Source organism: Ooceraea biroi, chromosome 4 (assembly GCF_003672135.1).
Source record: "Ooceraea biroi isolate clonal line C1 chromosome 4, Obir_v5.4, whole genome shotgun sequence".
Taxonomy (NCBI): domain Eukaryota; kingdom Metazoa; phylum Arthropoda; class Insecta; order Hymenoptera; family Formicidae; genus Ooceraea; species Ooceraea biroi.
In genome coordinates, this window is record NC_039509.1 from 10,215,739 (window position 1) to 10,232,270 (window position 16,532).

Below are 16,532 nucleotides of genomic sequence, written 5' to 3' on the forward strand. Positions count from 1 at the left end.
GCAACCGGCCGTGGTGGAATACGTGGCCGCGCTGCATTACGTGGCCGCAGTCTACATATTACAATAAACAAAGCTATTTATTTTTTAAAGGAAGATAGTGAGGACGCATAGCGGAAGTTTTTGGAAGTTGCTCGCGGTTAGTTTCCATGCTCTCAGAACGATAACCTGTCGTTGAAGTTACATTTCGTGCATTGTTTATAGAATGTCGGTAATATAGACAAACTGTAATGCAATTAATTTTAATTGAAAGATTATTTAAACATATATATGTACGAAGTTATCAATAAATATTTTATATGAAAAAACCAATATTTTTATATTAAATATAGTTTAGTTGATTTTCATGGATACATTATACTGTTACACAAGACTGGACAAATCTGAAGTACATGGATGGAGACGAATCTTGGTGTAGCCATATTGTCAATGGTATAACATTGGGTCCAATTGCACATGACGAGTAACCAAAAATCTAAAGTCATTCAAGTGTTCGAAGCACGATTGTTGTCGAGTCGACGCATGTGATAGTAGATCAACTTGACGTATAGAGTTGTCTTGAATTACAATGGAAGAATTAGGCATTATTTTGCCCGATAAGGTACATTTCTCTTTGAATACTCATACTGGTATTAATCATACTTAACCTGCATCTTTTGCGAGCTTTTGACACGGCTGTAATTGACAGCTTCAACTGCTCAGAAGTATCGACTTACGTCAACTTGTAATTATTTTTCCAGGATGCGAGTGAAATCGATTGTAAGCCAAGCGTTGGCCATTACACAGGAGCTGGAGACGAGTTGGATGTTGAGGACCTTTACACTAAATATAAGGTAATTGCAATATTTCTTTCTATAGCGCTTCATTAATTTCAAATATTATTTTCGGTCAGTTAAATAATTTTGCAACGTGCCACAGCACCTTATCAAGCTTTAAAGACAGATTAATCAATAACGGATCAATAACTTTCTGCATAGAAACTACAAAGACTACTGGAATTTCTGGAAGTGCAGGAAGAATATATCAAAGATGAGCAACGTAACCTGAAGAAGGAATATTTACATGCACAAGAGGAAGTTAAACGTATCCAGAGTGTACCGTTAGTTATAGGACAGTTCCTTGAGGCCGTCGATCAGAACACTGGCATAGTGGGCTCCACAACAGGATCAAATTATTACGTACGGATTTTGTCTACCATAGACAGGGAGCTTCTCAAGCCCTCCGCTAGCGTAGCGCTTCACAAGCATAGCAACGCTTTGGTGGATGTCCTGCCGCCGGAGGCGGACTCCAGCATCTCTATGTTACAAGCAGGTAACGATCTTCCAGATATAATACCATTACTGCTACATTTGTATCAAAATGCAATAGAATGAATTACAAATAACGAATTACATTTGCGATGTAGACGAGAAGCCGGATATTCAGTACAGCGATATCGGTGGAATGGATATGCAGAAGCAGGAGATCAGGGAAGCAGTGGAGCTGCCTCTTACTCATTTCGAGTTGTACAAACAGATCGGCATCGATCCACCGCGTGGTGTACTCATGTACGGGCCACCCGGTTGCGGGAAAACCATGCTGGCAAAGGCCGTTGCCAGGCACACCACTGGTACTCTTGCCATAAAAGTCGTGAAGAAGCACTTCGCTTTAAGCCGACCGCGAAGAAAACGTCGATTTTTTAATTGCAACTATTTTTTTCTGTTGTCCAGCTGCCTTCATTCGCGTAGTAGGCTCCGAATTCGTGCAAAAGTATCTGGGCGAGGGTCCAAGAATGGTGCGTGACGTGTTCCGTTTGGCGAAGGAGAACTCGCCGGCCATAATATTCGTCGATGAGATAGACGCCATCGCTACGAAGAGATTCGACGCCCAGACTGGAGCGGATCGTGAGGTGCAACGTATTCTCTTGGAATTACTCAATCAGATGGACGGTTTCGATCAGACGACCAACGTCAAAGTAATCATGGCGACGAACAGGTGAGTCGGTCATAGTTCCATTCAAGATTTGCAAGATTTGACAATAGATACCTCAGAATAACAATTTGTTCTTTCATCCACGCGTTTTCTCGCAGGGCGGATACGCTAGATCCCGCGTTACTTCGTCCCGGCAGATTGGATCGCAAGATCGAATTCCCGCTGCCGGATCGCCGGCAGAAGCGCTTGATCTTCTCGACGATCACCGCGAAGATGAATCTGAGCGAAGAGGTGGATCTCGAGGACTACGTGGCACGGCCAGATAGAATCTCCGGCGCCGACATTAATGCTATCTGCCAAGAGGCGGGGATGCACGCGGTCCGTGAGAATCGTTACATAGTTTTAGCGAAAGATTTTGAGAAGGGCTATAAGAACAATATTAAGAAAGATGAGTCCGAACACGAATTCTATAAATAAATCTGATAATGTCTTTTGTCTGTCGTCATTATACTTTATACGATATATGTGTATGACTAACGTGCATATAATATACGAATATTATTACAAAATTAAACTTATAGATACGATTATTTGAGTTCTCTGTTGACTGTCCGTCGTCTTCATTGCCCGGCTTACTTTAATGATTTATCATGCGCGAGAATGAACTATTTACAAAAGATTTCCCTTTAACTCTCTTTTTCATTACGCTTTCATCATGTGCCCTTTCTCTATAGGAAAGTTATGTATACTTCAATAAAAATTAAACTGATGTTTTACTTATGCCTATTTTGAATTTTCTACAATTACAGTACAGTTTACAGTGAGGTAATATCTTGGAGATAAAAAAAAAGATTTATAGTTCGAATAAGGAAAAGATATTTTATCGTAAAGATTTTCTTCTATGATATTCGTTTGTTTTCTTTTAGTTTTCGTTTTTCTCGTATGTGTACATACAAGGGCAGCGTTATTTATTGGGCATGTCATATACATACATTTACATTATGTCGCATTCTTTAAGTAATTACGATTTCTACAAAACTCAACATAATGATGTCTATCTTGCGAATCCGAGTTGTACAACGTACGTACTCTACAAGTGTAAGCTAAAAATTTTGAAATATTTTTACATTGGTATTAATTTATTACTCAAAGACACATGTATATTTCATGACTCGAGAATTTTGAATTTACTGGATCATACTTATCAGGGGAAAAAGAGAAGAAACAGAATCTGCGTTCAAACTTGCCGAAAAACGATATACTTCTGAACATGGAAAAAAGTTTCAGAAAGAATCGATTATATTGATGATTAAAAAAGATATTTTTGAATCTGCGTTAAAGAAAATGGAATTAGCGGTAACCAATATCATTTTCTTCTATTAATGCATATTTGTTCTTATAAATTATTATTGCAATAAATTCATGATTTTAGCTGGCTTTGCCTTCCATCATATTGGATCCTGATTTATCCACAATCCTTACAATTGATGAAATGAATGCAATTAATGATGTTATTTTATACGATGTTGAATTTTCCAAAAATTTACCGCAGTCAGGTAATTAGTATTTAATTACAAAAATTTTCTTGGGTAATATCTGTTTCTTCTTCATACATAAATATGTGCTTTCCTCGTGTTTTAATGTCTCAATTAACAATTTCAAATTAATATATATTTATATAATTTATATTTTTATATTATATAATTATATAATTCACTACTGCAATACTGCAAATGCTTCACTTTAGCATCTACAAACAAAGAATCAACGATGCATGCAAATTGTAAGAAAAAATGCTATGATACGTCCAAATTCGATCGTGCAATCTGCAAAGCATTGAAGGTGATTTCTCTCTACTAATGTAATTAAAAATTACTCAATTTATTACTAAACATTAATAGATATTACACTGCTATTCATAATAAATTATGTATCACTCATATTATATATTTATATTTTATTATACATCGTATATTATATTATACATTTTTTACAGATTCTTCAGAAATATACCAGCATTCTTTGTACCAAGCCTCGTTATAAACAAATTTCGGCGCCATCAGCTTTGTTTCTGCAGCGCATTCGTTATTTTTTAGAACAATATGTCTTGTGCAGGATGTATCTTCCGCCAGAGGAAGCGATAAGTAAAGAGTCGTATTACAGAAAACTCTGGCGTTCTCGGAAGAGATGTATCGAAGAAGTTGCTAGTAAAATATAATTTCTCGCGTACAAGAAATATACAAATATTCTTTGCATATACTTTGATCATATGGTTGAATGAGTTAATGAAGAACGACAATGTTAATATACGTACTGAAATTTATAAACATAATAATTAAGCTCGCTCGCTCTTTTTAGCGTTTACTGCAGACCTGGAAAGACAAGTTGATCACAAGAAAACTCTCGGAGATGTAGTCAAGCGATACAAAAAAAATATAGCTGTTATTGATAAAATCGGCAGAAAATGCAGCGAAAACATTACAAATACAACGTATCTAAAAACTTTTTCGTATCTTATATATTGCAGACAATTGTCTGAATTTTTACTGAATATTATGCACGTTACATACATTTTTATTTTTGTAGTATCAAATACGAGAAGAGACAACTTGGTCTATATAAAGTGTGGGAACACGAGCAACGTGAGATTCAATCGGCATTGGAGAATGTCATAGATGATCTCGAGTCCTTAAAGAACGCAAATAGAAATTTGGAACAAGCCATCCACGCGCGAAGGTACGGACGCATAGAATACGAATTAAGATAATTTTTTTGAAACTTGTAATTGATCGGTGATTGCACGTAGATCGACTGCTGAATCGAAATTATTGGCAATAATTGCTAAATACGACGCAGAAATTGGAAGTAGACATCAAATGTTGCAAGAGCTGAATGAAATTTATGAATACGACAAACTGGAGAAGCACGCGTTAGAAGTAATTTTGTCTTTATAAATTAATCACATATATTTTTTAAAATACATTCAATATATACAAATGTAACTTACGATGGAGCGTCATTGTGATATGATCTGAATTACAGAAAGAACTGCAGCAACAAAAAGAGATACTTGCCGTTTGTATCAGAAAAAAGGAGGAAGCTGAAATCAGACTTTCTCTGATTTAACTACATTTAGACAAAAAAATGAAGTAATTCAAAATCAAAGAGATATAAGAAAACCTCGTAAGCACGATTAGATGATATATTGTTCACTTTGGTTCGATCTAATTTATTTACATTTGTTGTACAATGTCAGCTTTACAGTAATTCTGTTTCTTCCACTTTAAGTACATGTTCAATTATAATAATTCCTTGTACGTGTATTCAATTATGCGTGAACATAGTATATGAATATCATTGAATATCATTAAATAGAAGCGTGCTATACAATGAACGTAATTACATCTACATAATATATATGCAGAACATTTGTTACGCGATTATTTTATTGGAGACATTGCCGACGAAACGGGCAACTAAATATAGTGTATAGATATTTAACATTCTGAACTTTCAGATACATATAACATTTCTTACATGTTGATTGAACGTTGCACGGACTTTTGCGATCCGCGCGAAATGGAAGAGTCAGATACCTGCGTTTTATAATCGACTTTTCGTCTATCCAAAATTTTTCACATATCACAAAAGTATTAATCTGTGTAACAAACATTCGACAGAATACGAACGAAGAATGATTTCTCTGTCAGATTCTCGCATCGCGATTGATAATAAATAGCACTAGCGAAATAATATGGGATACTCTAATATGAGACTGTGAAGATTAATTACCCATATTCTTCTCTTCCAACTCTCATTTTTAAGGAATAAATAAATATGAATTGCTATATAAATATGCGTACACATTTACTGACTAAGAAATGTTCAATTAAATAGTTCTACAACTGAAGACTTCATGACAACTTGACGTATATAATTAATAGGCATAAAAAAATAAAAGTTTTTCTTTTTCTCAAGATAAGTACCTATAATTAACATAATTAAGAAAATCTTTGAATTTAAGTAGGCCCCAAAGAAATGTTTCGTAAATATTTGTATACACACGCTACGAAAAATTAAGACTGCCTCGTACATTCAACTCGTTTATCACACATTTATGACATGATATATAAATGATACATATGATATTACCCTTCACATCGTAAGTATTACAACTCCTGGAAATATTTTCAAGTGTCGACGATACTCGTCATTATCATCATTATCATTTACACGGTTGGAAAATACGGATAAATATTTATAATTATAAAGAAATCGCTTATCGTAAATGTGCAGTACCATTTAATCGATACAGCGTAAATAGTCAGATTAATTGATAGATACATACATAGCGATATACTGGTGATATACATGGGATCATCATCATACTTTTTACAAAATGTCACGTTTGCAAATACGTCTCACTTTGTAAACAATGTTGCAGCATACAGAGCGTCCCAGTTCTCTCATCTCCATTTGTAATAGATGATATAACATGTGTTGAGTATGACCGACAAATTATATAATTCTGAGACATCGAGAGTGTGTGAAACTGTTTCCAGTAATAATCTTCGTAGTCCAATTTGAATAAGTTTTATCCAAACGATTCTTATCTAGTGATATCAAGTTATTAAATTACAATAATGAGTGAATTATGTGCGGATCATTCTGCGTCTAATATCCAGAGATCCCAATTCCGAAGTGATTAACGTGGATTAATGTGGAAAGATGAAATGTTCTTCAAGAATGCGAGATCTTATTGACCAAGGCAATGTCCGTTTGTCTTTTACATTACGATTTTACTCACTTTATTCATTCGAAAAGAGTTGCTTTCAAGGAAAGTAACTTTACATATTAAAGTTGTTATATATTTAAACGCCAAATCGAGAACTCTCAATAATCTAATTTTCATGTATATATACGATGAGAATGTAGTCCTTCGACGATTATGAAATAAAATAAAAACAAAGAGTAGAGTTAAATGAAGAAAACAATATGTAAATAAAATTATGAGTTTGAATTTTTTGAATTAGTATCATTTATCATTCTTACATGATGTTTAATTGTCACAGCTGCGCAATACGAGATTTAACACACGAAACTTGTACTTTGTAAAAGATAATTGTTACATCGCAACGAGTTGTTATATATTTTAGTATAGATTATTCACGCGCGAATTCCATTCTCTAACATTATTAACAACTAATATACAAGATGTATCGCAAAATGGGAGGAGTCAATCGTATTGATCGTATTTCAAATGAATTTCTATTGATTCTATCTTGCTCAAAATTGCAGTGCCTTTCACATGCAAGTCTTTCCAATATATTAATTATTAATCATCAAGATTAAAGGCAAATTAAAGTGTTTTCTCAAATCAAGGTAAAGATTTATTTATCCACATTCCAAGTAAATAAATAAATGCCACAGGAAATTAGGCCTTCATCGAACGATTTGAAATTCATCGAAAAATACGTTCGTACCATTGATGCTCCCAGAGCTCTTTACATTCTGCATAATCATTATATTCATCGAATATTACATTAACTTAGAATTTGATTCACGAGACGAATAATCAGATTAAAATACCAATAGCCATAGAAATATTTTAGAGGGAAGTAAAAGAGGATTATCGTTTAGTTAACAGAGTAATTCCACGTTCTGATAGAACTCGTATATCTCTTGTCAAGGCTCCATCTTATTTCGCTTTTCACTCACATGTAACATGTCAACCTTTTGAAAACACCATGGAACAAAAATGAAAAAAAAGAAGGTAAAATACTTTAGATGCAAGGATATATTCGAACTATAAATACAAGTTCGAAAAATTCGAAGTATTTAAGGCATATCTCTTCATCCGAGTAAGAAAGAGAACTGCAAAATCGCACAGGGTTTCCTAGCGGAAGATCATCTCAAATTACACAGGATAATATGTATCCATACATCGAGTCGACTTGAATGAATATAATGTCATTATATAATCTAAATATTCATGAAGATTTCGCGTGACTTCTTTTTCCCAGAAAAGAAGTCACAATGTTTAAACTGATCGTAATTCACTTTAAAACAAAAAAATGAACTTATGATCTACGTCAATGAATTTTTATAGACTCGGCATTATTATATAAATATGAATAATTCAGAGTTCATGATGGCTTTTCTACATGTACAGTCTACCATCTGGTTGGTCCTGTGTCACTTGTGGCTGCATTGGCTCCTATGAACGGATTTGTGGCAGCTGCTATATTGAAATAATATATTAGTAATAACGAATAACTAAGGTGTTATTATTATTATTTATTTTCCTATCATCATGTGTGTTTATAAAACAAAATTATAAAATAATCTGAGATTTGATGAAATATTGAAAGACATTTGAAAGTATCAGTATGTAATCTGAAATATTTTGTGCAGATAGTATTATCATAACTATGTAGTAACTTAAATGTATTTGAAGTAAAGGTGTGTGAAATTTTATTGCGTGAAATAAGGTAGAACAAAAAGTTATAATTTTACGATAGAAAGACTAGGTAAGGTAAATTTTTATCTTAAAAGAGAAATGTGTGAGTGTCGCAAGTGCAATGTCGAATCTTTTGGAATGATGTTTGATCTCTTTCTACAAGGTAGATAAGAAAAAGAAAAAACTAACATGAGATTACGATTGGATGATGATTTGCATCGTGGTCCACATTTAACCTAAGAACAAACAAAAAGCATAAATTTTCATGACAAAATTGTTAAAATAAAGGGAGTTATATTTATGCTACTTTATAAAGAAAATTCAGTACATATAATGATTAGACTAAAGACGATTTTCATCTTGTTTTAACATTAAACGCGAAAAAAGAATGCACATGTTATAAATAAGATTAGGCATGCACGAATTGCATTGATAATAGAAAATAGTGTACAGGAAGCGTTGGAAATAAGAGAGAAACAGAACTAGCAGACTGTACAATTACGTTACGTATATTTTTTCTGTCCATGATAAAAATAATATGATTCATATAAACATTTATCTGACATGAATAATAAATTTTAATAAAATTTCTTAACACCGACGTCATAAAATATAATTATAGTAAAAAAATTATATATTGAAGTACAGAATTTGAATTTTAGTGTTTTAAATATTAAAGTATAGAAGTGCAAAGAATAATAGCAAGAAATGATATAATGCTTTTATAAATATTAAACAAATGTATATATTTGTCCACATAAATGATAAATTATGATTCGTGAGAGTTTTGATTATCTTCTTATTAAGCGATCATTAAGCGTATCTCATATTATCGATACGTATATGTATATGATATGCACACATATTTACGTGTATATACAATCGATATCTACAATGAAATTAAATAAGTATATGAAGCTTATATTCGTGTATGTTAATTTGCTACCTAAATAAAAAAACAATCCGCAAACAATTCATAAAAATAAATTTAAAAAACATTTTTCTCACAATATTAAATATTATATATATATATTTTCTACAAGAATCCACAAAAAAACATCATTTTAGTATCTTCATGATATAAAACAGAAACCGTTCCGATCTATAAAACCATGTATTATATCTTTCCAATATATCATTTCGATAATCTTTTTCTATGGTAAATTCGCGTGAACAATTTTGCTCTGAATAAAGATGAAGGAACTGTCTAAAAAAAAGAGTTAAAGCTTTATTATTTTTAAAAAGAGATAGTAAAAGAGATAGCCATTGGCTGTTTTTTATATCTAGTTTTCCACATAATAGACATATATCCAATTTAGATTGTAAGTAGCTGTTTTTAAGACATGCGAAATACCTAGCTTATAAAGAAAATTATGTTCGCGTAATGTCTTTCTCCATGTACCAGAAAATCAGTATGCTATGAGAAAGAAAGATAAAAAGTCATGAATAACGAAAATAATGAATAAAAGGAAATGACCGATCTTGGACGAGACTAGTGAGCTAGATGGCAATATACAAAAAACAACAACTTATAATATAGATTCTGTACGTTCAAGAACTCGTAATACCAGTGGTATAAATTACGCGTTCGCTGCCGCTGTTTAGATTCGTGTTTTCGTTAACTGTTGACGTTGGAACCGCTGATCCTGGCGCGGGCATGGCAAATATGGGTTGCTGTGTACTCGATGCATTTTGCGACGCACCACTTTGAGGCTGAGCTGTCACAGCATCGTCGTCACTCTCTTCTTCCTGCGAATGCATATTTTCAACATCGAGAAATATAATATTTCCTGTTAAGTCACTCATCTGCAGAGAGAGAAAGTTTAAGTATTTTACGGTTAAATTTGTTGCACGAATAATAGGAATTCTATCGTTCGCTTTTTAATATTGCGAAAAATAATTACGATTATCCTTATGCAACTGAAATGATACTTAATATAATAATAAGAATAATAAAAGAAGCAAACGCTTCTACTCCACCCGCAGCACTCAGATGTGGATTTATTGTACCTTAGAACATTGTAATACATTTTTGGACATTATTTTCGTCTTAATAATAATAATAATAATATGATTTATGTTTCTGCAGCATGTTCGTTCCATTGTTATATTCATACCAAGTCAACTTTTACATAATCATTTTTGCAATTTATGAGCAATATCTATCTAAGATGCTCTCACTGATACATTAGAAGGGATCATAATAGAGGAAATGGATTTTATGGTAATTAAATGTATTTTATTATGATAAAACCATTGAAAATAAAGCTGTGAATTTATTCAAACCACCACTTTCATCATACTAGCAAAATCCAATTGTGGAAAAACCAGACAGCACATGATAAAGAACAAATACAATGAAATCTTTCTTTTCAAGCTTCCAAATCTCGATATATTGACTTTATAACTTATAAAAGCCATATTGTGATGAATTATCAAAGTAAATTATCATTGTATATGCTATTTAAAACTTAATAAGTCAACTTAAAAACCCGCTGTTTTTGATAATTTTACAAGTATATCATGCATTCGTGCAGACGTGTATAGGCTTTGCAATATGTCTCTCGCATTGCTCATAGAAGGAAAATAGCAGCATGGATATTGTGTCGAAACATAATTATGAAAACTACGCTGTTTCATGGAATCTATGCGAAATCATTCCAATACATGACTTAACAGAAACAAAAATAAAGGGAACATCGATATCTATAATTGATTACAGCACAAAAAAGGGGAAAGGGTAAACGTAAATTTCGGGCATTGTATGTAAAAAACTTACCTTGTTAAAACCTCGCGGTTGATTTGTCACAACATTTGCCTCTGGATTCGGGTTCCGCTATAATACAATAATAACATAAACAAAACCGCTAAACTATATACGCCTTTCTATAAAACAAGACAAAGAGCTTAGCATGCATGTGACAGTCAAGATTCATGCATTTTCTGTTATACGTAAATAATAAATACAGCAGTTTATGAGAATGTGTTAAGCCGATAAGTGATTATATTAAAAAATAGGATAAAGCAGATAAATAGTACTGATATTGTTAAAATCAGTATTTGCGTGTGTTTGCGTTCATATACTCATAAATATCGTGAGGTATATTTTTGTGTCAAATGTTGAAATTTTTGTTCCACAATTTGTCTCTGCTAACAGTCTTGTCTCGATTTTATAATAACACATTGAAGATAATTCAATCAATGTATAAAATTATATAACTGTACATAATGTTATATTAAATTAGCTGAAAACATCGAGAATGCTGTGAAGTACAAAGCATTTATAGTGCCTGATAAGAAGATAAGAACAGATAATACTTGCAAGTTTTAGATGAATACAAACTTTTATGTACAAGTTGATTATATTTAACGGTCTCCTTAAATCGCTTGTCTTTGCAATTAGACATTTATTAAAATATTCTTTTTCCGCTGACATACTTTCCAGCTGTGCCAAGAATTTATAAATAGATGCAAAAAAGTCAGGTTTATACTTTAATAGAGTATTTTTACAACTTAGTTTTGCGTGCAAATTTAGTTAAATTAATATACAATATTTAATCGTATTGCCAACAATATATTATATAATCTAGAATATCTCCCTGTTAAAAGATATATTATGGATATGTATACTCTATCAATTAAAGATGGACTATAGATAAAATTGAAATAACTTTATTTCAGTGTCATGTCGACAGTTTCTGTCTTAAAGTAATTGCCCTTAATAAATGAGCAGAAATAATTGTTTGCATCATCATGCGGCATAGGCCATGCATGGTATGAGCAATGGGTTAGTCGGTTACATAAAACTTACGTTTTGAATATTTATTAATTGTATTGCGCGCAACATGCATCACACAAGGACAAGTTGTATTCTAGATTTAACGGATTATAGATTAAACATTGTGTCTAGTTGGATCTTTGCTTTTTTTTATGTAATAAAATATAGCGAAATAAAACGGGGATATAAAACGAAGATGTGTAAAAGGAAGTAGTATTAGGATGCATGTAAAAAAAATATATGAATAAATAATAAGATGCAACTTGTACAGTTTGCAAGGAATTACGTAATTAAAACTTTTAATGACAGCGAGAATACTATTGATAAAAAGATTTCTTAGAATCTAAATGCATTTCTGTTGAGAAATACATATTTTCAAGATCTAGCTCCAGGCTAAAATACACTAAATTAATCTATATAAAAAGTCTATGATAATTCGAAGGAAAATAGTTACTAATAAAAGTTCTTCAGTCGGCTTGGTATGATAATTTATGATAATTTATGAGTAAAAATTCCCTTATAGCCAGATTTCTTTTTTACATCAGTATAGTAAAGTTTTCTATACTGTTTTCTGTTTTTTATACGTTCGTCATACATTTTACTTTCTTATATGTGATTTCTCACATTTAGCCTTAAAGTTTACGCAAAAAGTTGTTGACTTGTTTAAAATCAATAATAAGTTATACAATATGTTTTTACCTGTAAATTATGGTATGCACCGCTATCCTCGGGAGGAGTTGGTTTACATTTACCGCAACAGAAATTGCAACAGCAGCAACAACAGCAACAACAGTAACAAGCAGTAATAAGTCCACAAAACAGGAACAATGCCTAGAAAGAAAAAAAACAAGAATTCTTGAATACAATATTTAAATACTTACTATGTTGCAATAATAAAATTCATTTCTATTTCTAAATTGTATCATCGAATTCATGATATATTCCTATAAAGTAAGTATTCCTGATAATCTTATCTGAGATGTTATCTTATATGCGAAAATGGCAAAGCCATTTGATATCATATATAGATAAAACATATGATATAAAATATCAGTTCGAAGTTAAGATATATTTACAAAGAATCTATCACAAATGTGCAAAAACAAATTAATTCTTGTTGGAGTAGGTTGTTAAATACAAAATTCTAAGAAATGTGTATCCTTATATATGGTCAATTTTGAGATTTAAAACTCAGATTATTCTATATTTAAAATTTTCTATTAATAATCAAGAATCAATTCAATTCTGGAGATTTGTAACCATTTTTTGATGGCATATAAATATATATTTAATTTAATCATTAGGCTTAATTGGAAATAGAAGTCAAAATGACAAAAATCACAGCTGTAACTTGGAGATCAGAACTGATCATCATATTAGGCTTAGTCAGAAGTATAATTCAGATTTATTATTCTCTTGGGGTGGGTTATCAGTCAAATCAATATTTTTACCTTGCACCATCCAGAGGTGACAACAAAGTAAGCGTTAACATTTTCTTCGCCAAACTGTTCGCCGACGTACAGACCGAGAGATCCATAGTTATCATATATGTTACGCTTTGTTAGATCTGTCAGTATAGCGTGTGCCCTATTTATTTCTTTAAACTGCAAACATACAACATGATTATAAAGTATTATATCTTCGTAAAAAGGTAAAGTTATATAAACAAACTTCTCAACGCAGAATTAAGAAAAAATCTAAACAAAAGAGTAAAGATTATGCAGCAATTTATTTTATTTAAGCTTCTAGCATTTCTTTGATAAAACTTAAGAGTCACTAAAGCTACAAAAAAGCCATTAAAGCTACAAAATACAAAACTATTATTAAAAGCTAACAATTCAAATATATCAGAATACGCAGACAACATTACAACACCTTTTCAAGTGCCTCTGGATTATTAGGATTTTTATCTGGATGATATTTCAAGGCCAGTTTTCTATACATCTTTCTAATTTCCTCTGTAGTAGCAGTTTTTTGAATTTCCAGAATCTGGTATAGGGAATCCCCTGCTGTACTACAAGGATAAATATAGACATAAAGTATGGAATAGCACACTTTATTAATTATACGCTAAGTTATGTAATATTTTTTATATATTTATTTTTTCCTAATTCGTAAAATGGACTGATGGCTGCTAATAAACGGGACAAAATTGCGAATTGACAGTTTTAAACCGCTATTAAAAATTGCTTTATCTTCATGGATACTGAAACAATTCAGGAGTTTTATTTCAGGTACGAATAGACAGATAAAGACGGTACAACTATCGAAAGAAAACAGATTGTAAAACGAAACACTTAGAAAATTACCCAATCAAGAACTGCAATAACCTATCAAGTGTGCCAGCCAAAGAAGTTGTGAAAGAATTTTGAATATCCCGTCTCAACGCGCGCTTTTCGAAGATTCACAATAAACCTACCAAGTTCAAGTAACATACTTTGTCTCATTATAACCAGAAAATTTGTACTTTTCGTCCAGATGATAACCGGTGTACGACGGTTGCTCTGGTTTTATCGCGACTGTCAATCCGTTTGCGTAAGAAAATAGGCGCGGTAATGAATAATGAGTTAAACAATGTAACGTGACAAACGTCGCACACTGATAAGGTGCACGAGCAGGTGACAGCGCACACTTATAACGTTGGGCGTCTTCAATGTCGCGGCGTATCTTTTACTTACGACATTTTTCTCCTGTCCATGGCGAACGATGAATGTGGATTTTTTCGGTCTCTCAAAGGAATTAGTGGAACAAAGAAGGCTTCGCTTTCGCTAGTTTTCACGGAACGATACTACGCGAACATTCCCCCCGATGTGTCGTACGAAAATGCACGCATCCTTTTGGCAGAAGTGTTTCGGAGCACCACCGACACCGCACGAAAGGCACGATTCAATATTTTAGTTCGGCTAGTCAACGCATATGCGCCAAGTGGCGCTAGAAGCACCGTGGGCATAAAGTCACTAGATATACACTTTACGTGGGCATGGCGATGTAATGTAAAGTCCTGTTTCACAAAGACCACGCGTAGAAATTATTGAGTATGATCATTGCGACTGATAAATTGATATTTTATTTGTTTTTTTCTTTAATTTATCAAATATAATGCAATGCGTGATATAACTTACGAGCAACTTCACGTTGAAGCAGTCAGTAAAAATTCCCAGCACATTTCTCACTAGCGCTACTAACGAAAGATGTTTTCATCCGGTCAGTGACTTGACATGTTACGTTTTATTGGATTATTGACACGAGGAAAACGTTCAAATTACATGTAAAAAAACATGTACATATACATTGTTAAATTAAGCAATAATTTTGTTATACTAAATAGAATTTATTCCTTGATAGATGCTACGATCTGTATCGAGCATTTTGAGATCGCAAAGTGAACGAAGAGTTTTTCCGAACAACAAATCATACATTCTGCTTGCGAGAAGAAAGTTCAGTAAGATGGTGAAATACTTAAATCAGTCGGAGGCTATCAACGTCGATAAAGATCTATTTGAAAAATATCGATTCAGCGTTGACCAATTGATGGAATTGGCTGGGCAAAGTTGTGCCGTCGCGATTGCGAAGGCTTACCCGTTGTTGGAGGACTCGAGCAAGATATTGGTATGCTGCGGACCAGGTAACAACGGCGGTGACGGTCTGGTTTGTGCAAGGCATTTGAAACACTTTGGCTATTCGCCAGAGATTTATTATCCGAGAAGGCCAAATAACGTGCTGTACGAAAGACTGCTGCATCAGTGCATCGAAAATAAGATCCCTGTATTGGAGAACAAATGTATAGAGCAAGCAACAGATGACACAGTTTTGCGCAGTTATACAATCGTGATAGACGCACTCTTTGGATTCAGTTTCAAGCCACCAGTGAGAGAATCATTCACCCGCATCGTCGACATGTTAAAAACTACAACTGTTCCCATCTGCAGCATCGACATACCTTCAGGCTGGGATGTCGAAAATGGTCCACCAGAAGAAGGTGGAATAAAGCCACAAATGTTAATATCCTTAACAGCGCCGAAGATGTGTGCATCCAAATTTGAGGGAAGGTTTCATTATCTGGGTGGACGCTTTGTGCCCAAGAAGCTAGAATTGCAGTATCATCTAAATTTGCCAAAATATGCCGATACGGATCTTATTATCCAATTGAAGTGATAAATGTGAAATGTAATACAATAATTGTAAAATGCAATTAAGAATTGTGTCTAAATAAGTGTATACTTATTTTGTAATTTAAAAAAAACATTTTAAAATAATATATTTTTTGTATCTTTGACTTTGCGTACTAAGACTGTACTATATTGATGCGTTACAATGTATTTCTTAAGCAATACAATCTTATAGGAATTATACATATTTTTTATTATTTAATAGCTTTATTTATGT

General features: G+C 32.8%; 3 protein-coding genes across 10 annotated transcripts; 2 read left to right on the forward strand and 1 right to left on the reverse strand.

Annotated features, from left to right (window-relative positions):
* The first annotated feature begins 412 nt into the window (after positions 1-412).
* Positions 413-3,345, forward strand: LOC105282661 (26S proteasome regulatory subunit 6B). The gene is made up of 6 exons (XM_011344830.3): positions 413-598; positions 738-830; positions 975-1,308; positions 1,403-1,606; positions 1,707-1,971; positions 2,067-3,345. The coding sequence occupies exons 1-6, from the start codon at positions 566-568 to the stop codon at positions 2,383-2,385; spliced, it is 1,248 nt and encodes a 415-aa protein (XP_011343132.1). The 5' UTR covers positions 413-565; the 3' UTR covers positions 2,386-3,345.
* Positions 3,346-5,099: 1,754 nt separating this feature from the next.
* Positions 5,100-15,000, reverse strand: LOC105282660 (dnaJ homolog subfamily C member 5). Of its 6 annotated transcripts, none has more exons than XM_011344826.3 (9): positions 14,825-14,999; positions 14,022-14,160; positions 13,598-13,750; positions 12,846-12,977; positions 11,712-11,813; positions 11,148-11,204; positions 9,937-10,117; positions 8,558-8,604; positions 5,100-8,146 (listed from the first exon to the last, which is right to left on the reverse strand). In XM_011344826.3, exons 1-8 carry the CDS (start codon positions 14,842-14,844, stop codon positions 8,600-8,602), a joined length of 789 nt encoding a protein of 262 aa, XP_011343128.1. In that variant the 5' UTR covers positions 14,845-14,999; the 3' UTR covers positions 5,100-8,146; positions 8,558-8,599. The 6 variants fall into 6 exon arrangements, with proteins under 6 accessions (XP_011343128.1, XP_011343126.1, XP_011343125.1 ...); XM_011344824.3 differs by having other exon boundaries at positions 5,100-8,149; positions 14,825-14,998; XM_011344823.3 differs by lacking the exon at positions 8,558-8,604 and having other exon boundaries at positions 14,825-15,000.
* An 89-nt stretch (positions 15,001-15,089) lies between these two features.
* On the forward strand, positions 15,090-16,498 carry LOC105282657 (NAD(P)H-hydrate epimerase). Of its 3 annotated transcripts, none has more exons than XM_011344821.2 (2): positions 15,090-15,181; positions 15,492-16,498. In XM_011344821.2, the coding sequence occupies exon 2, from the start codon at positions 15,492-15,494 to the stop codon at positions 16,299-16,301; it is 810 nt and encodes a 269-aa protein (XP_011343123.1). In that variant the 5' UTR covers positions 15,090-15,181; the 3' UTR covers positions 16,302-16,498. The 3 variants fall into 3 exon arrangements, with proteins under 3 accessions (XP_011343123.1, XP_011343121.1, XP_019888330.1); XM_011344819.2 differs by lacking the exon at positions 15,090-15,181 and adding an exon at positions 15,188-15,414; XM_020032771.2 differs by lacking the exon at positions 15,090-15,181 and adding an exon at positions 15,188-15,350.
* The last annotated feature ends 34 nt before the right edge of the window (positions 16,499-16,532 follow it).

Coding starts and splice junctions, on each gene's coding strand:
- LOC105282660 (XM_011344822.3), bottom strand. CDS start 14,844: ATGGACAGGAGAAAAATGTC. Junction 13,751..14,021: donor ATCCAGAGGCACTTGAAAAG/GTGTTGTAATGT, acceptor GTATGTTTGCAG/TTTAAAGAAATAAATAGGGC. Junction 8,150..9,936: donor ACGCGTAATTTATACCACTG/GTATTACGAGTT, acceptor ATTTCAATATAG/CAGCTGCCACAAATCCGTTC.
- LOC105282657 (XM_011344821.2), top strand. CDS start 15,492: ATGCTACGATCTGTATCGAGCATTTTGAGATCGCAAAGTGAACGAAGA.
- LOC105282661 (XM_011344830.3), top strand. CDS start 566: ATGGAAGAATTAGGCATTATTTTGCCCGATAAG. Junction 831..974: donor ACCTTTACACTAAATATAAG/GTAATTGCAATA, acceptor CTTTCTGCATAG/AAACTACAAAGACTACTGGA. Junction 1,972..2,066: donor GTAATCATGGCGACGAACAG/GTGAGTCGGTCA, acceptor GTTTTCTCGCAG/GGCGGATACGCTAGATCCCG.